The following is a 25947-nucleotide window of genomic DNA, read 5'->3' as shown; positions in this document are numbered from 1 at the left end:
ACTTTAAATTTCAGTTATTATATTCTTCATTTCTGCTTGGCTCTTCTTTAGATATTCTCTTTGTTTTTATATAGATCAACTCTCTGTGATATATGTTGCAATAATTTTTTTCTGAGTTATTGTCTGTATTTTGGTTTTGCTTATGCTTGATTTTTGAGATATAAACTTTAAAAAACTGTATTTTACATATTACAATTTATTTATCAATCTCTTTTAATGTTTCTGTATTTAGAGTCATTGCTGCTGCTGCTAAGTCGCTTCTGTATTTAGAGTCATTGCTTCAGTTCAGTTCAGTTCAGTCGCTCAGTCGTGTCCGACTCTCCGCGACCCCATGAATCACAGCACGCCAGGCCTCCCTGTCCATCACCAACTCCCGGAGTACACTCAAACTCATGTCCACAGAGTCGGTGATGCCATCCAGCCATCTCATTCTCCGTCGTCCCCTTCTCCTCCCGCCCAAAGAAGACCTCTAATTTTAAGAAGGTATTTAGCCACATTTATTTATTACTTTGCCAACAAAGGTCCGTCTAGTCAAAGCTATGGTTTTTCCCGTGGTCATGTATGGATGTGAGAGTTGGACTGTGAAGAAAGCTGATCGCCGAAGAATTGATGCTTTTGAACTGTGGTGTTGAAGAAGACTCTTGAGAGTCCCTTGTACCGCAAGGAGATCCAACCAGTCCATTCTAAGGGAGATCGATCCTGGGTGTTCATTGGAGGGACTGATGCTAAAGCTGAAACTGCAATACTTTGGCCACCTCATGTGACGAGTTGACTCACTGGAAAAGACTCTGATGCTGGGAGGGATTGGGGACAGGAGGAGAAGGGGACGACCGAGAATGAGATGGCTGGATGGCATCACTGACTCTGTGGACATGAGTTTGAGTGAACTCTGGGAGTTGGTGATAGGGAGGCCTGGCGTGCTGTGATTCATGGGGTCACGGAGAGTCGGACACGACTGAGCGACTGAACTGAACTGAACTGATTTATTACTATGGTTTTATTTCATACATTTGTGTCTGATATTTTACACTTACTCAGGTGGTTTATGTGATGTATGACTAACTTATTGCTCCAATATCACTTATTGAAAAGTACTACTTTCCCCCAGAGATTTTTTTTTTTAATGTCACCTTAGTGTAAACTACATTTTCATGTGTGCTTGGGAATGTTTCAGGATTTTCTTTTCTTTTTCTTTGGTCTGTCTGTCTGATCATGAGTGGGCAACACACTGTTTTCAGAAAATACATCTTATGGGATGTTTTCGAATATCTGACTAGTTATTATTTCATGCTATATTTCAAATAAATTTTAAAAAAATTTTTTTTATTTTACAATATTATATTGGTTGGTTTTGCCATACATTGACATGAATTCACCCCGGGTGTACGTGAGTTCCCCCTCCTGAACCCCCCCCACCTCCCTCCTCCCTTTATCCTCCCTCTGGGTCATCCCTGCACACCAGCCCCGAGCATCCTGTAACATGCATCGACCCTGAACTGGTGATTCGTTTCACATATGACAACATACATGTTTCAATGCCATTCTCCCAAATCATCCCACCCTCACCCTCTCCCACAGAGTCCCAAAGACTGTTCTATACATCTGTGTCTCTTTTGCTGTCTCGTATACAGGGTTATCATTAGCATCTTTCTAAATTCCATATATATGCGTTAATATACTGTATTGGTGTTTTTCTTTCTGACTTACTTCACTCTGTATAATAGGCTCCAGTTTCATCCACCTCATTAGAACTGATTCAAATGCATTCTTTTTTATGGCTGAGTAATACTCCATTACCTAAGGAAACAAAAGACTTGTACATAGTAAACTATAAAACACTGGTGAAAGTAATCAAAGAGGACACTAATAGATGGAGAAATATACCATGTTCGTGGATTGGAAGAATAAATATTGTAAAAATGAGTATACTACCCAAAGTAATTTATACATTCAATGCAATCCCTATCAAGCTACCAACGATATTTTTCACAGAACTAGAACAAATAATCTCACAATTTGTATGGAAATACAAAAAACCTCGAATAGCCAAAGCAATCTTGAGGAAGAAAAATGGAACTGGGGGAATCAAATACATTTTAGACATTAGCTAAAACTTCCAAACATTAGGAGAAAAAAAATTTTTTTAATCAGAGTCACATTTTTATATTAATTTTGGGAGAATCAGTGCCTTTTTAGTGTGGTTCTACCCTATCAGAGAACTAAGACTATCTTTCTATTTCTAAAGTCTGTTTTTATATTTTTCAGGAATCCTTTAACATTTTGCTCAAATAGTGTTTCACAATTCTGGTTATGTTTTTCCCAAGCTCTTTATGTTTTTTGTTGCTGCTGTGACAGATTATCTTTTGAAATGTATCTTCAAACTGGTTGTTGTTCATATATGTGAAGGCTATGGATTTCCTAAGGCTTATGAAAAAGTAGTAATTATAATAAAAAAAAACTTATTTTCCTGAACCATTTGAGAGTAAAGTTACTGACATGGTGTTCCATCAGTTCTCAAAAACTTTAGAGGGCAGTTTCTACAAACAAGGAAATGCTTATGTGACCACGATTCAACCATCAAATCCAGAAAATTGACATTGATGCCACCAATACCATCTAATCTTCAGACAGTAAGAAACTGGGTCATTTGCCTTAATATGTTCAATTATTTGATTAGTCCCCACAGAGATTTATAAAACAGATCTCTTACTCATCTTCTCCAAGTGCATCCCCTGCTCTCCCCACCCAGGCTCTGCTGATCCATGTCAGGCAGCTACTTCAAAGCAATGCCCACCTCGCCCTATTTGTCCTGCTCTGACACATCCCACCAGACTGCCCTTTTCTGTTGAAGTCCCTGAATCCTCCTCGAGCTCCTTTACCACCTACTGGTCAACCCTTGTGTAAACACCCTCCTCACAGCCCTTGGATGTTCACTGCCTATGTAGTAGTACTGAAAGTCACTCAGTTGTGTCTGACTCTTTGTGATGCCATGGACTGTAGCCCACCAGCCTCCCCTGTCCATGGAATTCTCCAGGCAAGAATACTGGAGTGGGTTGCCATGCCTTTCTGCATTCCCTATGGAAGGCAAACTTCCTCACTTCACTTGTGTTCTGATATCTCATCCAGGTCATCCAGTGCAGGGTGTCTAAGCCCATGTGGGATGAGGACACCCCTTGGTTCACTGTGACTCTCTTGCCAGAATCACTATTGACCATGGGCTTTGTTTCTTTAACTAAGGTGTCATTGCTTTTTTAAGAGGCTTGGGATCAAGATATTTAGAAACAACAATTGTTTTGATTCCATGACTTCCCCCATTTTCATGATGGGGACATGACTGTCACTGCATATCTGCATCCCACAGGCTCTTCTTATGTGACTGTGACAAAGGAGGTCTAGGGCCCTCCTTTTCTAATCTGGGTGAGGGGAGCTCTTGGTTGCTTTAAGCAGTGGAATATGGTAGAATAGGTGCCATATGACATAAAAATCTAGGTAATGAAAAAACACACCTTCTAGATGGCTCACTTTTTAGGAGATGCTCACTCTGGGGAAACCAACCACTGTATTACGAGGGAGCTAAAGAATCCCATGAAGTGAGACAACTTGAGGGGCTCTTATGGAGAAAAACCAACGTGCCGAGTGTATAGCCAGCACCAACCACTGGGCATGTGTGAGCAATCCTTCAAGTGATTCAGCCTCCAGGCTTCGAGCAGCCCAGATACCAAGGTGAGTAGAGGGATGCCATTCACACCATACCCGGACCAAAATGCAGATTGGTAAAGCAATGTTGCTGTTGTTTTAAACCATTGAGTCCTTTAGTAAGTGGAATAAGCCCTCTTCAGCATCACTTTCACACCATTGTGTCTATTCCACACTGTGGATCTTGCCTTTACAGTCTGATCATGAAGGTTTCTCTCCTCTACATGAAGCAAGGAATCTCATCTCCAATATTTCTCACATCCTTGCTGAAGAAGGGGTCTCAATACACAGTCACCCTGGTGATCTAAAATAGACCATGCAATGACTTTCTTTGATCTATCATCATGAGGCCCAGGTTTCTGGGGCTCAGGCACCTGAGAGCTTAAGGACTGGCTGATTGCAACCACCCCGCCCCTGACCCCCACCTCACCCAATGGATGAAAACTTACCAGAGGCTTTAATTAAATTCAGATTCACAGTCCACTCTGACTCCAGAAAAGTGGTTTGAGGCTTTCAGAGAAGGCTCACATGATAAAGGCCAGAACGTGGGAGGGGACAACTCAGGGTTAAAAGACCAGAAGGAAGCAGCAGCCACTGAGATCTGGGCAGTCTTCCTAGAGAGATGGTCCTGTTCTTGCTCCTGGTGGCCCTTCTTCTGTTCCCTACTGGGGAGGCAGGTGAGTGATGGTTCTACCCTCAGAGGCCCAGTCCCACCCTACATGGACAGACCTGCTCAGATGCTACACTCATGCATAGCCTGGACCTGGTCCATCTAAGAAAATTTCTGAACTCAGGGAAACCTTGTTCCCATCGCCCCTCTTCAAACTTTGGCTCCATGAGCACAGCGGGCAGGCTGGGATCTTTCTTTCAGGGAAAATCATCGGGGGCCATGAGGCCAAGCCACACTCCCGTCCCTACATGGCGTTTCTTCGATTCAAGATTTCAGGGAAACCTTACATATGTGGGGGTTTCCTTGTGCGTGAGGACTTTGTGCTGACAGCAGCTCACTGCCTGGGAAGGTGAGGAGCAGTGCCCGGGCCCCCACCCTCTGTTGAGCCCTCCCAGGGAATCCTCTTAGGAGCTGCAGACCTGTGCCACCATGGAACATAGAAAGCTATTTAGAGGACAGGTGAGCATTGGGGAGAGAGGGACAGGTCAATGCAAGTCACACATGGAGAGAAGGGACTCATCAAACCTGGAACATAAGGAAGCCAAGGTTGTGGCCTGGAGCCCACAGTGCAAATGGGAGAAATTCATGTTTTCCTTAGAGACAGTCAAGCTTGTGCAGGACTGAACACCCTCCGTGGATTCCAGGAACTGCCACCCTGCCCAGGCTGCCAGGGAGCAGACAGTTTAGAGATGCTCAACTCCAGGGCCCATCGCCTAGAATTTTGCCACACCCTCCCCTGTCCCGCCCAAGTTTTGTGCTGTCCCAAGCTGTGCTCTTTCCTCCCGGCTCCTGGACCGATTCTCCTATGACACCCCCTCCCTCTCTGCTCTCTGTGCAGCTCAATTGATGTCACCCTGGGGGCCCACAATATCATGGAACGAGAGAGGACCCAGCAGATCATCCCAGTGAGAAGAGCCATCCCACACCCACGCTATAATGCTAAGACTTTGGTCAACGACATCATGTTACTGCAGGTGGGACACGGGTTTGCACTGACTCTGGGACACTTCCATCCAGGTTTCTGCATCCCCTATGAACTCATTCCTGGCCCTCCTCCTGTACAACTCCTCCGTGGTCCCAAGGTTGAGAAGAAGGCAACCCCATTACTGTCCTGCAGCCTCTGTGGGCCAACAGTAGGTGAGAATGCTTTTCCTTTACCTTCAGCTGACTAGGAAGGCTGACATGACGGATGCAGTGAGCCCCATCAATCTGCCCAGGAGCTTTGAGAAGTTGAAGCCAGGGATGATGTGCAGTGTGGCCGGCTGGGGGCGACTGGGGGTAAATATGCCCTCTGCAGACAAGCTACAGGAGGTAGATCTTGAAGTCCAAAAGGATGAGAAATGTATCACTCGCTTCAAAGACTACATCTCCGTCATGCAGATATGTGCTGGAGATCCAAACAAGAGGAAGAATTCTTTCTTGGTGAGATCCCCAGTGTTATCCGTGCAAAACCCTGGGCCCAGCTGAGCTGTGAGGATGGGGGGCAGTGGGAACAAAGCCCGTCCCTATGTCCCCAGCCTGCCCTGCCATCTGGTCTCTGCCCTGTGTCCCTGGGGGGTGAACACTGCCCCATAGTCACAAATGGGTATATGCTTCCTGCAGGAGGAGCAGCAGGATTGTCAATGCCAGGATGAAATCTCAGGACCAACAAGACCCTGATATCAGCCAGGACCCCTAACTGAGCCCACCCACCCCAGGGTGGCAGGGAGACTAGACTTGAAGAAGGGGAGCTCAGCCCTTGCTCTCTCTGCCCACAGGGTGACTCCGGGGGCCCGCTCGTGTGTAATGGTGTGGCCCAGGGCATTGTGTCCTATGGAGAACAGTATGGTACGACTCCAAATGTCTACACCAGAATCTCCAGCTTTCTATACTGGATCCACACAACAATGAGACAGTACAAACGGCAGGGATCAGCCTGAGGTGCCCCTGGGATGGACCCTTCCATCTTCCCTGGGATTGGAAGCATTGGTCAAAGTGTGTGGAGGAGGGTGCCTGGAACTTAATAAACTTTTATCTCTTGAGCAGAAATCACTGATTCCTCCTTTATTCACATATTCGTTAGTTACCTACTCTGTCAGGGAAACATCTGTTCACGTTTGTGATCTGTCACCAGCTTCCCCCTCCAGCACACACACCACACCTCCCACCCCCGCCTTCCATCTCTGGAATAAAAACTCCTGCTGCACTGACAGCCAGCTCCCTCCAGTCACATGTCCCCAGTGTCAGCTCCCCCTCAGGCTGCCCTGAGCTCCATCAGAGAAGGGAGACCCCTCCTCAGGAGGATAGGTCCCTCTTGATTCCCACCCTCGTGTGTCATCCATACGCCCTCCTCCTCGTCCACACCTGCTCCCCTCCCCCACAACCCAGTGCCCAGGGGGCAACAGAGGGGAACCCAGATTTGGAAAGGGGACCACCTGAGAAGCTCTGGGGTCGAGGGGGGCACTTGTGCACCCTAACAGAAATGGGGGAGGTTTACAAAGGTGTGGCTCACCCCATGAGTGTTCCATCCCTGCATCAGAGGATACAGACCTCAGAAGCCTGAGAAAGTTTCAGGAGGGCTTCAACGCCTAGGGCGAGCTTGAGTGCCTGTCACAGCCCTGTCTTGGAGTCCTGGGTCCAGGGCTCTGTGCAGCCTCTGGTGTCCTGAGGGCACATCCTCCTTCAGCCCCAAGTGACCTTGAGGGAGCTCTTCCACCTTGGGATGAGCCAACCTCTCCCACCTCCATCATTCCTACATGTGTGTATATTTATCTCTAAAGGGAAGTCATTGTTAAACATTTTTTGATTCAAGGTATCTTAATGTTTCAAAGGTGTTCCATACCTAATAGCTTATTTAATAATTTTTTCTCTTCTATCTTTCAATAATCTCTGAATTTCATGTAGGAATCTATTTAGGAAAGTAATCTCATTTTTAAAACATGCAGCTTAGAGAAGGCTGGGCTAAAGAGAAGTGGTTTGCTGGACGTTTGCATGGTGAGTGAACTTCGACCATGACAAAATGTATTTTGCGTGTAAAAGCAAAATATATAATCATATAAAGATAGCTAAATACAGGACGTATAAATAAGAAATGTAAAATTACCTACAATTCCACCACCCTCAGATCATCATCATCAACGGTTAAGCATGTTTCCTTCTGCTCTGTTTATTCATAAGATGCTCTTGCTACAGCTCACTGGGCCTTGGCTTGTTTAGAACTCCTCATTCCATCCTTTCCATTCCCCTTCCTTCTGTCTCATAGTGGTGACAGTGCTGGAATCATTGCACATGTTCAGTATGGCCTAACCCAGAGACATCAGAGATGTGGTTCTCTCGTCTCTGGACAGAGAATGTTAGTGGAGAGTAACTATTAGGGTGATCACCACCATCTATCTCATCACCTCACACCAGTCACCAGCATTTTTGGAGAGGAAGGCCCTCCCCGACACAGGAACCCTGATTTGGATGGGACAGCCCCCAATCAGCTCAAGGAATGCTGGATACTTCAGCACAAGCCAAGCCAGTCAGGTCACTGAATGCTGAAGGGCCCGGTGATGGCTGGTTTTGGCCCAATGAGTATCAAGTCCAAGACTTTTTTTTTTTTAACCTAGGAGTATCTTTTATTTATTTATTAATTTTTTAAATTAAATTAAATTTTTTTTATTGGAGGCTAATTACAATATTATATTGGTTGGTTTTGCCATACATTGACATAAATCCGCCCTGGGTGCACATGTGTTCCCCTTCTTGAAGCCCCCTCCCACCTCCCTCCTCCCCTTATCCTCCCTCTGGGTCATCCCCATGCACCAGCCCCGAGAATCCTGTATCATGCGTTGAACCTGGACTGGTGATTCGTTACACATATGATAATATACATGTTTCAATGCCATTCTTTGGGACTCTGTGGGAGAGGGTGAGGGTGGGATGATTTGGAAGAATGGCATTGAAAGTCCAAGACTTTGTTCAGCATTGTGGGATAATAAAATTTCTGTCACAGAATATTTACATTTGAAGAGCCAATTGTAAACACACAAAAAATTTGATGCTAGAACCCTGGCAAGATAGGAAATGGGGTTGCTGTTTGGTTCACTTTGGTGAGCCCAGGTCTATCTGCTCCCAAACCAAGTTCAGCCGCTTCCTCACACTTGGCAACAAGCAGACCCCTCATCATAGTCCTCACCAGCTTGATCTCTGCCCACCTGTTCTAGGTCTACCTCTGCGTCCTCTCAGCTTCACAGGGGCAGGAGCTGAATCTCTCATATCCCTGAACCTCCCCTATTGATAATTATTTATGATATTATCAGAGTCAAAAAGTACCAAAAGTGGAGAAATGGAGATTCAGTTACTGAGAGGCTCTTGGGGATCCAGCTCTTCTTGGTGTGATAGGGAAGAACTTTGGTATTCTGTTAGTTAGTCACTAATGGTATATTGCCTATAACATTAATAATACACGATGGCACATCTCTGGGAATGCTGGCTCCCAAGTAATGAGCTTTAAGCTAAAATAACTTTATTTAGCATACAGGAAACAAGCCCACTGATGAAAGACTGCAGGTCAGAAGAAATTAACAACTGTCCTGAGGCTACCGGAACATGGAAATGTTTGACGTTACTCCATTCCCTTTCATATGAAAGGAGCCTGAATTCTAACTCAGGTGTTTCTTTGAAACATGAGTCCACCACCTTCTTGGTATGCTAGCTTTCTGAATAAAGTTGCTATTCCTTGTTTCAGCAGCTCATCTCGTGATTTATTGGCCTATTGCTTAGCAACTAGTACAAGCTTGGACTAGAAAACCCTGGCTGCACCACAGGCTTCACTCTCTTATTCCATCTGCTGAGTCTTTGTGTGCGAGTGTGGTGACGGTGCCATTTTCTCCTCATCCAGGGCAGAGAAGGTGGTTATCTGTGGCACGCTGACACCTGACTAGGGGGGAGCACACCACTGGGGTGTCTTTGGGGATGCTGAGCCTCCCCTCCTTCCTTCTCCTGTGCTTTGTGTTGGGAAGGAAGAAACCCCAGCAGCTGTGACCTGGACAGACCTTTGGGAAGATGCAGTCACTCCTGCTCCTGATGGCCTTTTTTCTGCCTCCTGGGCTGGAACCGGTGAGTGACCGCCTATTCCTGAGGGTGTAGCCCATCTCACTAAACCTCCCACAGTCTTAACCCTTCTGCACCCCTCCAGCTTCTGAACCAGGTCCCATCTCAACCAAGAACACAGGTTTGATGCCACATAGACACTCTGCAAGGAGAGGTGGCAGGCAGGCAGAAGACTGTCACTGAGATCTTTCATGGGTCTCAGCCTGTCTCTCACCACCAGAAAAGTGGGTTGTGCATTTGGTAGAGAATGTGAAGCTACAAAACACAAGTAAGTAAAATCCCTCACAACAGCCAGGAAAAGACAACTCAGACAAACCAACCACAGTACAGGAGTTGCCAGTGGACCCAGCTTATGAACCAGTGCCTTCCACCCCTCACTCCTGTCCAGGATCGCAGCCAGGTGTGCGATTGATCACAGGTGGCTAGATGACAGCACCCAAAGCTCTCCAGGTGTCTTGGCTCTTTCCCAGGCCCCAAGCAGCTCATTATCTGCACCACCTCCCCTGCCTGTCAGGCCCTAAATTACTCCACTGTCTTTGGCAGTGCCCTCCACCCACCCCTGTGACCTGAAATCCCAACAGTACTATCCCCAACAACCTTACCAAAAGCTAATCGAGGCCACTTGTGCAGCCAAAGAACATTTTCTGAGATCCTGCATGCGTTATGCCCTAGGACACGAGAATTTTAGAAAACTCACCTCTATAACTTCCTTGTACAAATTCACATTAATTTCACAATATTCCTGAGAAAGCTCCCAGAAGCCCTGCACTCATGTCATTGAAAAGCACAAGACACAGTGTCACTCAGCCCCAGGGCTGTCTGTCTCCTCAATTTCCCCCAGCTGCCCCCCTGCCCAGATGTCGCCCGCCCGTCACAGCTCCTGGGCTGTATCTCCTGGGACTCCAGGTTCCTCATACGTCTACTCTGTTCTCTGTGAAGCTCAGTCAGCGTCACCCTGGGGGCCTACAGCTTCAAGAAGCAGGAGACGGTGCAGTACCCCGCTATCTTCATTATTATGACTTCATTTGCTAAAGCAAGAGCTCCCATCTTATGCTTATTCTTTAAGCCTGTCTTCTCCAATGTTTACTACTGGTTTTCCACGTCTATTTAGAACCAGTAAAGTTCTGTGAAATACATCCTGAGTGCGATGAATCTGTAGATCACTTTTTGGAGAATTAACACCTTAAAGATATTGTCTCTTCCAAACATGAATGTGCAATAATCTTTATGGTTTATACTTAGTTATCTGACCGTTTCCATGATTTTAATGTTTTTTTCAGATTTCATTTTCTAACTATTATCATATAGATAGAGAGGTGATTACTGTTTGAGTTATTTTTGTGCCCCGGAAATTTGACAATTACTAATTGTAATAATTGATCTGCAGGCTCCTGGCTATTCTTGTTCTATATTATATCTTGAATATTCACAGTTTTATTTCTTCTTTCCCTGTCTTATATCTTTTACTTCTACTGCCTGCTTAACTGTGGTGGCTAAAATCTCTAGTATATTATTGAAGAGAAATGATGATTATGGCTATCTGGGTGACCTTCTATTGTTTTGCTCTCGAATGAAAAACATCCAACATTTCATCATTAAGTATACTGACTGGTGTGGGATTTTTGCAGGGATCATTTATCAGAAGGAAGACCCTTTTTTCTGCTCCCTTTGTAAAGAATTGTTTTAAATGAAGGAGTGAGTTTTAGTAGATGCTTTCCCCCGCTTCAGTTGAATTATCAAACGGTGTTTCTTCTTTCACCAGTCAATGTGTTGTGTTACAGCAATTGTGTTTTGAATGACAGCCACTCATCCTCAGAAAAACCCAAATTAGAAATGATCTAATACTTTTGCTTATGGGCTGATTGGATTACATCAATACTGGAATAACATTAACCTGTAAAGTTCTCCTCCCATTTTGTCATCACTGGGTTTGTCATCTAGATTTTGCTAGTGTCATAAGGGAGATGGGTAGCATCCACGTCTCAGCAGAAATTGTATACCATTCTTTAAGTTGTTTTCAAAGATTTCCAGGGAATTCTTGTGAGCCTTTGGCTGTCCTTGGACTATTTTTGAAAATGGAATCAATTCATGTAATGCTTATAGGAAAATTCAAACTTCCTGAGTATGTTTCTTTAAGTTATATCTTCTAGGGATTTGTAATTCCATGTAGATTTTGAAGATTGTTAACTTCCCTGTGACGTAGAGGTTAGCATAGATAAGATTTATGTAAGTATATACGCATACATATATCTCCCAGATAAAACTCTTTCTTAGTTCACCCACCCTGTGGCTATAATTTTCATTATCTCGATAGTGTCTTTAGTAATCAGAATTATCTTGATTCTTACATACCCAACAAATTTTTCATGTAGATCAATTTATCCATCATTATCGATAGTCCTTTTCATATCTTGTATTAATTTGCTTTTACAAGGTTAAATGTATAAAGAAATTCTCCTATATTCAAAGTTTTCATGTTTTACCTTTCAATGAGTTAGAGAAACAGTGTGAAGTGGTCAAGTTTATTTTTATTCACACATAGTCAACAGATTTTACTATATTTTCATCATTACTTACCATTTTGGATTCCTTTTCTTTTGATTTCCACTATGATTTTGCTTATGATTTCCAGTGGATCCTTGAACATGCCTCACATCACATGTAGCCTGATATCCAGGCCACGCAGTGCATGGTTCTGAGCACATGTGGTGTGAGGACACCGCTGGGCTCACTGTGACTCTCCAGCCTGAATCACTATCGACCATGGGCTTTGTTTAACTAGGATGTTGTTACTTTTAAAGAGGCTTGGGATCAAGATGTTTAGAAACAACAATATTTTTGATTCCAAGCCTTTCCGCATTTGCATGGTGTCGACATGACTGCCATTGTGTGTCTCCATCCCACAGGCTCTTCTTACGTGACTGCAGTGTCTCACCTCCTGCTCCGAGGTGGGGTCTAGGGCCCTCCTTCTTAATCTGGTGAAAGCTCTTGCTCTTGATTTCCCCAAGCAGTAGACATGGTAGAATGGATGTCGTATGACATCAAAGTCTAGGTAATGAAAAGAATACAACTTCTAGATGGTTCACTTTTTAGGAGATGCTCACTCTGGGAAAGCCAGGCAGTGTGTTTGGATGGAGCCAAAGAATCCCATGAAGTGAGATGACATAAGGGGCCCTCATGGCAAGAAACCAATGTGCCCAAAGGACAGCCAGCAGCAACCACTGGACATGTGTGAGGGAGCCTTTAAGTGGATTTAGCTTCTGGACTTCAAGCTTCCCTGACACCAATGAGAGCAGAGGGGTGCTGTTCACATTGAACCGTGAGCAAATTGCAGCTTCATGGGTCAAGCAATGTTGGTGTTATTTTAAACCACTAGTCGTTTAGTAACCAGAATAAGCCCTCTTCAGCATCACTTTCACACCATTCTGGCCATCCCACATCCTTAATCTCACTGTTCTTGTCTGATCATGATGGTATGCTGTCCTCCACCAGAAGCAATGGAGCTTATCTTCAGAGTTTCCCACAGTCTCTCACACAAAGAGGCCCAAGACACAATCACTGTGATGATCTAAAGAGAACCACAGAAAGGAAGACATTCTTTGATCTGTCATCCTGAGGCCCAGGTTTCTGGGGCTCAGGGACCTGAGATCTGCTGATGCAGTATCCCCACCACCCCACGGATAAGAACTTATCAGAGGCTTTCGTTAAGTTCTTACTCCACTGAGACCCCAAGCCTTGATCCAACAGCGGTGTGACACTTTCTGAGAAGCCTCCTGTGATAACGGCCAGAACAGCAGAGGAGACAGTCAGGGTTAAAAGACCAGAAGGAAGCAGAAACTGTTCAGATCTGATCAACCTTCCTGGAGAGATGGTCCTGTTCTTGCTTCTGGCGGCCCTTCTTCTCTTCCCCACTGGGGAGGCAGGTGAGTGATGGTCCCACCCTCAGCAGCCCAGACCCACCCCACATGGCACAGACCTGCTTAGATGCTACACTCATGCACACTCTGGCCCTGGTCCATCTAAGGAAATTTCTGAACTCAGGTTGAATTTTCTCAAAGACCTTGGTCCATCTGCCCTCTTTCGCCTTTGCCTCCGTGAACACAGCAGGCAGTCTGGAATCTTTCTTTCAGGGAAAATCATCGGGGGCCATGAGGCCAAGCCACACTCCCATCCCTACATGGCATTTTTTGAGTACCAGGTTTCAGAGGAAATTTTCAGCTGTGGGGGTTTCCTTGTGCGTGAGGACTTCGTGCTGACAGCAGCTCACTGCTTGGGAAGGTGAGGAGCAGTGCCCGGTCTCCACCCTCTGTTAAGCCCTCGCGGGGAATGTAGGAAGCTTTTCAAAGGCCAGGTGAGCTTTGGGGAGAGAGAGACAAGTGAATGCCAGTGGCGCATGAGGAGAAGCAACTGATCAGACCTGGAATAGAAGGAAGCCAAAGCTGTGCCTTGCAGCCCAGGGTGCATGTGTGAGAAATTCATGTTTCCCTAGAGACAGTCAAGCTTGTGTAGGACTGAACACCATCCGCGAATTCCAGGAACTACCATCCTGTTTCAGCTGCCAGCAAGCAGACAGCTCAAAGATGCTCAGCCCCAGAGCCCATCGCCTAGAATTCTCTCCCTTCCAGTCCCGCCCTGTCTTAAGCTGTGCTCTTTCCTACTGGCGTCTGGACCATTTCTCCTGTGACATATGCTCCCTCTCTGCTCTCTGTGCAGCTCAATCAATGTTACCTTGGGGGCCCACAACATCATGGAGCAGGAGAGGACTCAGCAGGTCATCCCAGTGAGAAGAGCCATCCCCCACCCAGACTATAATGATAAGACTTGGGCCAACGATATCATGTTACTGCAGGTGGGATGCGTGGCTGCACTGGTTCTGGGACTCTTTCCTCCCAGGGTCCTGGATCCCCCATGACCTCATTCCTGACCCTCTTCCAGTCCGACCCCTCTGTGGCCCCAGGGCTGTGAGGAGGGCAAACCCATGCCTGTCGTCCAGTCTCTGTGGGCCATCAGTAGGTGAGAATACTTTTCCTCTGCCTCAGCTGACCTGGAAGGCTGATGTGACGGATGCAGTGAGACCCATCAATCTGCCCAGATGGTGGCAGAAGGTGAAGCCGGGGATGATGTGCAGTGTGGCCGGCTGGGGGCAACTGGGGGTAAATATGCCCTTTGCAGAAAAACTACAGGAGGTAGATCTTGAAGTCCAAAGTGAGGAGAAATGTATTGCTCGCTTCAAAAACTACATCCCCATCTCGCAGATATGTGCTGGAGATCCAAACAAGAGGAAGAATTCTTTCTCGGTGAGATCCCCAGTGTTGTCCATGCAAAACCCTGGGCCCAGCTGAGCTGTGAGGGTGGGGGGCAGTGGGAATGAGCCCCACCCCTGTGTCCCCAGCCTGTCCTCATATCTGGTCTCTGTCCTGTGCCCCTGGGAGGTGAACACTGCCCCACAGTCACGTATGGACAGACACTTCCTGCAGAAAGACCAGGGGGGTTGTCAAACCCAGGATGAAACCTCAGGACCAACAAGGCCCTGATATCAGCCAGGACCCCTAACTGAGCCCACCCACCCCAGGGTAGCAGGGAGACTAGACCTCAAGAAGGTGAGCTCAGCCCTTGCTCTCTCTGCCCACAGGGTGACTCTGGGGGACCGCTTGTGTGTAATGGTGTGGCCCAGGGCATTGTGTCCTATGGAAGAACTGATGGGACAACTCCAGATGTCTACACCAGAATCTCCAGCTTTCTGTCCTGGATCCAAACAACAATGAGACAGTACAAATGGCAGGGATCAGCATGAGGTGCCCCTGAGATGGACCCATCCATCTTCCCTGGAACGGGTGCACTGGGCACAGTGGGTGAAGGAGGGATTGCCTGGAACTGAATAAACTTTCATCTCTTGAGCAGAAATCACTGATTCCTCTTTTATTTACCTAAACACATTTGTTAGGCGCCTACTCTGTCAGGCAACCATATATTCACATCTGATCTTCCTCCTCCAGCACATACACCGCACCCCACCCCCATCTTCCAACTCTGAAATAAAAACTCCTGCTGCACTGACAGCCAGCTCCCTCCAGTCACATGTCCCCAGAGCTAGTCCCTCTGCAGGCTGCCCGTGAGCGCCATCAGAGTGGGGAGAGCCCTCCTCAGGAGCACACGCCCCCCTCCTCGTCCACACGCCCCCCTCCTCGTCCACACCTCCTCTCCTATCCCGCCTCCCAGTGCCCAGGGGGCCACAGAAGAGGATCCAGATTTGGAAGGAGGGCCACCTGAGAAGCTCTGGCGTTGAGGGGGGCATTTGTCCATCCTAAAAGAAATGGGGGAGGTTTACAAAGGTGTAGCTCACTGAATGCAGTCCCTCCCTGCATCAGAACAGACAGAGGTGAGAAGTCTGAGAAAGTTCCAGGAGGGCTTCAGTATTCCCAGGCCCAGCTTGAGTGCCTGTCACAGCCCTGTCTTGGGGTTCTGGGTCCAGGGCTCTATGCAGCCTCTGATGTCTTGACAGCACATCCTCCTTCAGCCCCAAGTGACCTTGAGGGAGCTCTTCCATCTTGGGCTGAGCCAGCCTCTCCCCACCTCCATTATTCCCATGTGGGTGTGTTAATAAATATATTTATCTCTAAAGGAAACTCATTGTAATAAAATGTTTTGGATTCAGGGGTATCCTAATGTTTCAAAGTTTCTTATAACCTATAGGTTATTGACTCAATTTTTCCTTCTGTTTATCAATAATCTCTAAATTTTTAATCTACGAATGTATTCCGGAAAGTTCCTAATTTTTAAAACATGCAGCTTAGGGAATGCTAGGCTGAAGGGGAGTGGTTTGCTGAACATTTGCATGGTGAGTGAGTTTTGACTGTGGCATGTATTTTGGATGGAAAAGCAACAGACATCATAGTTAAATACAGAACATATAAATAAGAAAGTTAAAAGAAGTGCAGAATTCCATCATCCTCAGATCATCATCATTAATGCTTAAACATGTTTCCTTTTGCTCTTTTTCTATTTGTTCATAAGATGTTGTTCCTTCAACTCACTGGGGATTGGGTTGTTTAGAGCTCATGCTGTCCTTTCCATCCCTCTTTTCTTCTGTCCTCATTCTGGTGAGAGTGTTGGGGTCATCTGCCCATGTTTAGGATGGCCTGGCCCAGGGTTATCTGAGGCATGGTTCTCTGGACACTGGACAGAGAATACTTTGTGGGGAGTAATTATTAAGATGAGCAGCATCTGTATCTCTTTCACCGCTCACCAGTCACCAGCATGTTTGGAGAGGAAGCCCCTTTCCACTCATGAGCACTCTGATTTGGATGGAAGCGCCCCCATCTCAGCTTGAGGAATGCTCAGTGCCAATGGTCCCAGGGAGGGTTTGTTTTGGTCCAGTAAGTATCAAGTCCAGGACTTTTGTTCAGAACTATGGGATAAGAAAAGTTCCCTATGTTGTGAAATATTTACATTTAAAGAGGTGATTCTAAACACTCCAAAAATGTGAGGCTAGAATGGTAACAAGATAGGAAATGGGATTGCTGTTTGGGGCACTTGGGAGTGTCCAGGGTATCTGCTCATAAGGCAAGTCCAGACTCTGGCTTCTCACGTGGCACCAAGCAGACCCCCTTCTCTTGGTCCTCACCATCTTTCTCTCTACCCACAGAGTTTAAGTCTACCTCTGCCTACTGTCAGCTTCTCAAGGGCAAGAACTATATCTCTCATATCCCTGGACCTTGCTATTGAGTAATTATTCATGATCTCATCAGAATCGTAAAAGAACCAACAGTGGGGAAATGGAGACATTCTTGATTCAGTCACTGAGGTGCTCCTGGAGTCCAGCCCCTCTGCTGCTATATTTTGGAAGAATCCTTGCAGTCTATTAGATTAGTTGCTGATGGGGTGTTGACTGCAAGTTTTAATTATACATGATGGCCCATTTCTGGAATCCTGCCTCCCAAGTAATGAGCATTAAGTTAAAATGCCTATGTTTACAACACAGGAAACATCCTGGCTAGGCCCACCAAGGAAAGACCGCAGGACAGGAGAAACTGACACATGCTCTCTGGAGGCTGACTGGAACCAAGAAATGTTTGATGCTACTCCCTCCTCTTTTGTCATAGTATAAAAGAAGCCTGAATTCTAACTCAGGCACTTGTGTTCCTTGGGACACAAGTCCGCCATCTTCTTGGTCTGCGGGCTTTCCAAATAAAGTCACTATCCCTTGCCCAAACAACTCATCTCTCTGTTCATTGACTTACTGTACAGCAATGAGCTTGGACTTGGTAACACTGGCTGCACCACAGCCTTCACTTTGTTGTTCCTGCTTTGTGAGCAGTGGGAGTGCAAGTGTGGTGACTGTCGTTCTCACCTATCCCACAGCAGAGAACATGGACACACGTGGCATGCTGACACCTGGCTGGGGGGTGCATAGCTCTGGGAGGTCTGTGGGGGGCACTGAGCTTCCCCTCCTTCCTTCCTCTATGCTTTGTGTCTGGAAGGAAGAAACCCCAGCAACTGTGACCTGGGCAGTCCTTCTGGAAGATGCAGCACTCCTGCTCCTGATGGCCTTTCTTCTGCCTCCTGGGCTGGGACAGGTGAGTGATCATCCCCATTCCTGAGGGCAGAACCCATCTCACTAAACCTCCTGCAGTCCCGACCCTCTGCTCAGCTCCAATTTCTGAACCAGCTCCCATTCCAACCAAGACTACAAGTTTGATGCCACATAGACACTCAGCAAGGAGGGATGGCAGGCTGGAAGAAAGATTTTCACTAAGAGCTTTCATGGGTCTCGACTCTCACCACTGGTAAAGTGGGTTGTGCATTTGGTGGAGGATGTGAAGCTACAAAACACGAGTAAGCAAAATCCCTCAGTCCAGCCAGGAAAGGACAACTCAGACAAACCATCCACAGTACGGGAGTTTTTGGTGGACCCAGCTTATGATCCAGAGAAAACTCGGTGCTTCTCACCCTTCACTCCTGCTAGGAGACAAGTCCAGGCTGTGATTGATCAGAAGTGGCTAGGTGACAGCACCCAAAGCTCTCTAGGTGCCTTGACTCTTCCCCAGACCCTGAGAAGTGCATTTTCTGCCATACCCCCCTGCCTCTTGGGCCCTCAGCTGCCCCACCGTCTTTAGCAGTGCCCGCCCCCATCCCTGTGGTCTTGAATCCCACCAGCACTATTCCCACCAATCTCAGCCAAAAGCTAATTGGAAGCCATTCACTCATGCAGCCAAAAAAAACCACATTTACTGAGATCCTGGGATGCATTAGGCTCAAGGACATGAGGATTTTACAAAACCCACCTCTATAAGCTCCTAGTGCAAGCTCACATTAATTTCACGATATTCCTGAGAAAGCTCCCAGAAGCCCTGCACTCATGTCATTGAAAAGCACAAGACACAGTGTCACTCAGCCCCAGGGCTATCTCTCTCCTCAATTTCCCCTCAGCTGCCGCCCTGCCCTTGAAGTCGCTGGCCCGTCACAGCTCCTGGGCTGTATCTCCTGGGACTCCAGGCTCCTCATACCTCTACTCTGTTCTCTGTGCAGCTCAGTCAGCGTCACCCTGGGGACCCACAGCTTCAATAAGCAGGAGAGGGTGCAGCAGGGAAAAGTGCTTTTTCTTTCCATGTAGAAAGATGTGCCTTATAAGACACCATAGTGACATTTATTGTCTTAGCACCACTTATTGAGGAGGGGAAAAATAGTCTTTTCCTCATTCTCTGCCATAAAACCTCCATCATAAACCATGTTTGATATATGTGTCGTTCTTTAATCACTAAGTCATGTCTGACTTTTGGGACCCCACGGGCTGTAGCCCACTAGGCTCCTCTCTTCATGGGATTTCCCAGGCAAGAATACCGGAGTGGGTTGCCATTTCCTTCTCCATGGGATCTTCCCGACCCAGGGATTGAACCTGGGTCTTCTGCATTATTTGGTGGATTCTTTACTGTTGAGCCACCTGGGTAGCCCTTGATATGTGGGTATCATTGTCCCAATATGTGTGGGGTCTCTTTTTCTTGTCCATTAGTCTATATCCCTATGCTCCATCAGTGCCACACCATCTCTGTTACTATGACTTCATTTACTAAAGCAAGGCCTACCATCTTGTTCTCATTCTTTAAGACTACTTGGCTATTTTTGGTCATGGGTTTTTCCACATCTATTTTCCATATCTGTTTAGAAACAAGTAAGTTCGATGAAATACCTCTTGGGTGCAGTGAATCTATAGACCACTTTTTGGAGAAATGACACTTTAAAAATATTTTCTCTTCCAAATATGAACATGGAATATCTTTCTGTTTAAATCTTCTAAGTGTCTCTTCATAAAATTTTGTAATTTTCACCATATCTTTTCTTTAGGTTTATATTTATTTATCTGACAATTTTCATGCTTTAAATTTTTTTTCAAATTTCATTTTCTGACAGTATCACTGCATATATAGAATATGACTAATATTTAAATTAATTTGTGCCTAGAAAATTTGTCAAACTCTCTTATTAATCATAATAATTGATCGGCAGATTCTTGGGTATTCTCGATGTATACTATATCTCAAATATTCAGTTTTATTTCCTCTTTTCCTGTCTTTATTTCTATAAATAGAAGCTGTCCTTCTATTTCCTGCTTGACTGTACTGGCTAAAATCTCTAGTATGATGTTGAAGAGAAATGATGATTATGGCTATCTGTGTGGACTTGTATTGTTTTGCTGTCAAATGGAAAAACATTCAACACTTCATCACTAAGTATAATGACTGGTATGGGATTTTGGGAAATAGATGGGGAAACAGTGGAAACTGTCAGACTTTAATTTTTTGGGCTCCAAAATCACTGCGGATGCTGATTGCAGCCATGAAATTAAAAGACGCTTACTCCTTGGAAGGAAAGTTATGACCAACCTAGATAGCATATTAAAAAGCAGAGACACTACTTTGCCAACCAAGGTAATCTAGTCAAGGCTATGGTTTTTCCCGTGGTCATGTATGGATGTGAGAGTTGGACTGTGAAGAAAGCTGATCGCCAAAGAATTGATGCTTTTGAACTGTGGTGCTGGAGAAGACTCTTGAGAGTCCTTGGACTGCAAGGAGATCCAACCAGTCCATTCTAGAGGAGATCAATCCTGGGTGTTCATTGGAAGGACTGATGCTAAAACTGAAACTCCAATACTTTGGCCACCTCATGCGAAGAGTTGACTCACTGGAAAAGAGTGATGCTGGGAGGGATTGGGGGCGGGAGGAGAAGGGGACGACAGAGAATGAGATGGCTGGATGGCATCACCAACTCGATGGACATGAGTTTGAGTGAACTCCGGGAGTTGGTGATGGACAGGGAGGCCTGGCGTGCTGTGATTCATGGGGTCGCAAAGAGCTGGATACGACTGAGCGACTGAACTGAACTGAATGGGATTTTTGCAGAGAACTTTTATCAGAATAAAGAGTCTCTTTATTGTTCCTATTTTGCTAAGAATCCTTTGAAATAATTAATGATGAATTTTAGCACATGCCTTTTCCCTCTTCGGTTGAATTATCATATGGTGTTTCTTATTTCATCAATCAACATGTTGTTATAGCAATTGTGTGTGTGTGTGTTTAAAGATTTCAGCTACAACTTTATTAATCAGACACACACTAAAATGATAATCAGGAAACAGCAACAGGTGTGGGAAGGGAAGAAACATATATACAGTAATTGTGTATTGAATGAAAAGCAACTCATCGTCAGAAAAGCCCAAATTAGAAATGATCTAATATTTTTGTTTATTGACCGATTTGACTTACATCAATACTGGAATAACATTAACCCATAATGTTCCTCTCCTATATTGTCATCACTGGGTTTGGCATCTAGGTTTTGCTAGTCTCATAAAGGAGATGTTTAGCATCTCCTTGCCAGTAGAAATTGTATATCATCCTTGGAACTTTTTTTCACAGATCTCCAGTGAATCCCTGTGAGCCTGGGGCTGTCCTTGATGGACTATTTTTGAAAACTGAATCAAATTATTTAATGTTTATGGGAAAATGCAAACTTCTTGAATGTTTTATTAAGTTATATTTTCTAAGGATTTGTCAATTTCATGTGTTGGTGTTTAGTCGCTCAGCCGTGTCTGACTGGTAATCCTACGGACTGCCACCCACCAGGCTCCTCTGTCTATGGAATTTTCCATACAAGAATACTGGAGTGGTTTGCCATTTCTTTCTCCAGGGAATCTTCTTTACCCAGGGATTGAACCCACGTCTCTCTCTTTTTTATTTGAACCTATGTCTCTTGTGTCTCCTGCATTGGAAGGCAGATTCTTTACCACTAATTTACAAAATTACTGGCTTCCCAGTGACCTAGAAGTTAATATAGATATGATTTATATGTATATATATCTCCCAGATAAAAACTCTTTCTTAGTTCTCCCACCACGTGGCTGTACTTTTCACTACCTCAGTAGTGTCTTTGGTAATAAGAATTTCATCTTTATTCATGTACACCCAAAAAATTTTTAATGTAGATCAAGTCATCTATTATTATTGATGGTTAGTGCTAATTATAGCTGTATAAAATTGTTTTTACAGTGATGAGTGTATAAAGAAATTCTATATTCAAAGGTTTAAATTTTTACCTTTCAGTTAATTAATTTGAGGCATAGTGTTAAATGGTCAAGTTTCATCTTTATTCTGATATACCTAACAAATTTTACTATAAATTAATTTCATCATTATTAATCATTTTGATATTTTTTGTTTTCATTATGATTTTACCCATGGTTTCCAGTTGACCCTTGAACAGCATAGGAGATAAGGGGCACTGACACTTCCCCTGGTAGAAAATCCAGGTGTAACTAACCTGTAGTTGGCCCTCATGTTCTGTGGTTTTGCAGCCAATCATGGATAGCTCAGTAGTCTAGTATTTACTATTGAAAAAAATTAGTGTATAAGTAGACCTGTTCAGTTCAAATCCCTGTTGTTCAAGGAACCGCTGTATTTAGCAGTCTATTTCCTTAGTTTTAATATATAAGGATTTCCTGCTCATATTCTTGTTATGAAATTCTAGTTTAAATTTGGCATATTAAATATGATGTATCATTTAAATCCTTTAAACACTTTTGAGACCTAATCTATGGCTTAATCTATGGTCAACATCTGTTATGTGCTTGTCAAGTGTGCAATCTGCTTCTGTTGGGTAAGATGTTCATTATGTATTCACTTTTTCATTAGCTATTCATAACTTCTATATCACTGAAGTGAAGTGAAAGTCGCTCAGTCATGTCTGACTTTTTCCGACCCCATGGACTATAGAGTCCATGGAATTCTCCAGGCCAGAATACTGAAGTGGATAGCTTTTCCCTCCTCAAGGGGATCCCAACCCAGAGATCCAACCCATCTCTCCCACATTGCAGGAAGATCTTTTCCAGCTGAACCACAAGGGAAGCCCTTTACTAATCTATATCATTACTAATCAATTTATAAGATAAGTTTTAAAATCTTCACAAATGATATGAAGATATTTCTTCCTGGGGAGCATCCACTCACTGCTGCTGTTGAAAATTCAGCCTTTGACCTGCCATTCATTTGAAAGTGTTTAATCTGTTTATCTTAATCTACTTGCCCTTAAATTTTCTGCCATTTCTTTTGATTTCTAAGTATTAATTTCTTTTTTTGTATTCTGGTTGAGATTTATTTATCTTTTTCTAACCTCTAACTGCATTTTTGTCATCAGCTTAAAAAATAACCTCAGCTAGTATGTCATTATATATTACTTTTTTCCCTTTTCATTCTTGATTTTCTTCTAATTCAACATATGTTCTATGTTGAATTCTACTATTCAACATAGTAGACTTCTATCTTTCTGCTTCCTACTGAGGTGAATGTTTTTGTGTCCCAGAAGCTTCCATGCCTGCAGAAAAAGCCCCGTGACTTGATTTTGTCCTAATTCTACTATTTTCTATATTTTTATCTTTATGCCTGTCTGTGCTCCATTCTGGACAATTCTTTCTGAGCTCTTTCAGGTTTGTTATTCTCTTCCCATCTTTGTCTAATCAGTTATTAACTTTATTCACTGTGACTTTGATTTTGTTTTTTTCATATTTTTTGCTTTTAGAAGTTGTATTTAGCTCTTTTTCAGATGTTGTGTCATTTTTTTAAGATTAATGTTCCCTGGAGTGTGTTTAAAGCTAGTTTTTATTTCAGCCAATTGTTTTGCAATCTGTATTTTATTTTGCTAATAACATTATCCCAATAATTAAAGTTTGTTTCTCTATTCTTATTATCTATTGTTTCTTAGTCATGGTATCCTGAATTTGTTTGCTTGTTCATCTTTTTATATTTGAATATATACGTATTACATTTGAAAAACAATATTTAGGTGTAATTCAAACACTGAAATTAAGTGAATTTCCTCTACATTTGTATTTGATTTTGCCAGGGACTTTGGGAAAAAGTCTGTAACCACATTAATGGAAGGAAGTTCAAGGTATGAGAGGGTGTGAAAATCTAGATGATACCATCTTTCATGCTATTACATGCAAGGAATAGCCCATTAACTCTTTTTTGTTACTTTGAGTGTGTAGACTTTTAATTCCCAGCTTATCATGGTGGGGGGCCTGATTAGACCTGCTTATGAGGATCTTGGTCTTTAATTTTTTCACCCCTCACATTATATGCTCGTTAACACAGACGTTTGAAAAATGTTTGAAGTCCAAATTTTGTGGGTTCAGAAAATTTACACAGAACGATAATAATTATCTAACTGGACACTTCTTGTTCTTTCAGTTGTGGCCTGAGTCACATCTGCATTCTCAGTTCTTCAAGGCTTTTCAGGTTTTTAGAAATTTTAAACAGGCTTGTTTTGGTAGTTTTTGGAGGAAAGATTGGCATAAAATGCTAGTCATTGTGAATGAAATCCCCTACGAACATCTTCATTCAGATGATTATATATATTTGACTCCCATTTCTTTGCATGTTATTCTTTATCTTTCCTTTTTCTAAAAAAAATTACATTAAAGTTTTTTAAAATAAAATGAAGTGCTGAAAAAATGTAAGTAACAATGGCTTTCAATTACCCAAATGCTAAGGCACTAATAAAGCTGTTATTCTATTTTTACTATTCCCCTCCTGTTTTCTGCATATTACTTTTTAGATGCATAAAGAAATTTCATGAGGTTGCAAGCACAAACCATGCATTAGAGAAAGGATTAAGTTCTTTGCAGCTCTGAGAATAAGTAATAACCTTCAGGTATTTATATATGCAGAGAGGATCTGCAACTTTCATAAGATTTTCAAGTGGCCTTAAAACAATCCACAAAAGGTTAAGAATTGTATTAGAGAGGGAGAGGGTGAGGCTGGGATGATTTGGGAGAACGGCATTGAAACATGTATATTATCATATGTGAAACGAATCACCAGTCCAGGTTTGATGCATGATACAGGATGCTCGGGGCTGGTGCACTGGGATGATCCAGAGGGATGGGATGGGGAGGGAGGGGGAGGGGGGGTTCAAGATGGGGAACACATGTACACCGGGGCGGATTCATGTCAATGTATGGCAAAACCAATACAATATTTTAAAGTAATTCGCCTCCAATTAAAATAAAAAAATAAAAAAACAAACAAAAACAACCCATTCAGTTAAAAAAAATTGTATTAGAATTCAATTCTGACATTTTTGCAAAACTTTAACTATTCTGTAGTGCTTTCTGAGGCAACACAGAATCTTCCAAGTATTTTAAGTGTGTCTACCACTCCCCTGTGTTACTCTCCAGAACTCCGCCATGCCTTTCTCTCAACAATGAGTGTCCACTTCTTCATGTATTACAGGGAGCACAGCAGTGAGGTACTTCCTTCTTAGGAGCTAGCACCCGTGGAGCAGAGATGGGTTTATGTTGATGGGTCTATCATGGATGAATAGGATCTGAGATGTTTTGCCACAGGGCCTAAGGGTTGTCAACAAAATCAAGTCACGGGGCTTTTTCTGCAGGCAGGGAAGCTTCTGGGACACAAAAACATTCACCTCAGTAGGAAGCAGAAAGATAGAAGTCATCCCCAGTGTCATGATGCACTGAGAGTTTGTTGGGGCTCAAGTGACCTGAGACAGAAATGGTCAGTGGCAGAGCATCATTCTTCCCTTTTCTTTCTCTGGCAGTGCCCTCCACCCACCCAGGAACAGAGCTACTCAGTGTGCTTGACAACTTCTAGAAAGATGCGGGAGCAGCAAGGGTCTGGGTGGGGCTCAGGACCAGGGGGTGAAGACATGCAGTCCCACTCCCTGAGGGAGAAGGAGGAAGCAGACAGGTCCCAGCCTTGATGCTTGTGAGGACAGTGTTGAATTGGGTGGGTCTGGGGTTCCGGGACACAGTGCCCATTTCTGCGGCCGGCACTGACTCAGCAGCTGTGCGGGCTATTGCACTGAAGGCTTCGGTTACTGCCTTCCCCCAGGTCCCTGGCAGTTGGTGGGCAAGCCTCTTGGGCAGCTCTGGGTGACGAAACTCATCACAGCAGCAGGAGAATGGGACTGTGAATTCTCGAGCTCCCACCCCCACC

The 25947-nt window shown here is 44.3% G+C and overlaps 2 protein-coding genes across 4 annotated transcripts; both read left to right on the top strand.

Annotated features, from left to right (window-relative positions):
• Positions 1-4250: 4250 nt before the first annotated feature.
• Positions 4251-6381, top strand: LOC129550130 (mast cell protease 3-like). Of its 2 annotated transcripts, none has more exons than XM_055417608.2 (5): positions 4251-4373; positions 4568-4715; positions 5205-5340; positions 5531-5788; positions 6124-6381. In XM_055417608.2, exons 1-5 carry the CDS (start codon positions 4319-4321, stop codon positions 6283-6285), a joined length of 759 nt encoding a protein of 252 aa, XP_055273583.1. In that variant the 5' UTR covers positions 4251-4318; the 3' UTR covers positions 6286-6381. The 2 variants fall into 2 exon arrangements, with proteins under 2 accessions (XP_055273583.1, XP_088685909.1); XM_088829783.1 differs by lacking the exon at positions 6124-6381 and adding an exon at positions 5969-6099.
• A 6794-nt stretch (positions 6382-13175) lies between these two features.
• Positions 13176-15346, top strand: LOC129550131 (mast cell protease 1A-like). 2 transcript variants are annotated; one of them, XM_088829782.1, is made up of 6 exons: positions 13176-13365; positions 13573-13720; positions 14156-14291; positions 14482-14595; positions 14698-14739; positions 15075-15346. In XM_088829782.1, exons 1-6 carry the CDS (start codon positions 13311-13313, stop codon positions 15234-15236), a joined length of 657 nt encoding a protein of 218 aa, XP_088685908.1. In that variant the 5' UTR covers positions 13176-13310; the 3' UTR covers positions 15237-15346. The 2 variants fall into 2 exon arrangements, with proteins under 2 accessions (XP_088685908.1, XP_055273584.1); XM_055417609.2 differs by having other exon boundaries at positions 14482-14739.
• The last annotated feature ends 10601 nt before the right edge of the window (positions 15347-25947 follow it).

Source organism: Moschus berezovskii, chromosome 21, assembly GCF_049115385.1.
Source record: "Moschus berezovskii isolate FMDL1 chromosome 21, NW_MosBer_1.0, whole genome shotgun sequence".
Classification (NCBI taxonomy): Eukaryota; Metazoa; Chordata; class Mammalia; order Artiodactyla; family Moschidae; genus Moschus; species Moschus berezovskii.
Note: the sequence above shows the minus strand (reverse complement) of the source record. Positions and strands in the feature narration are given on the sequence as shown.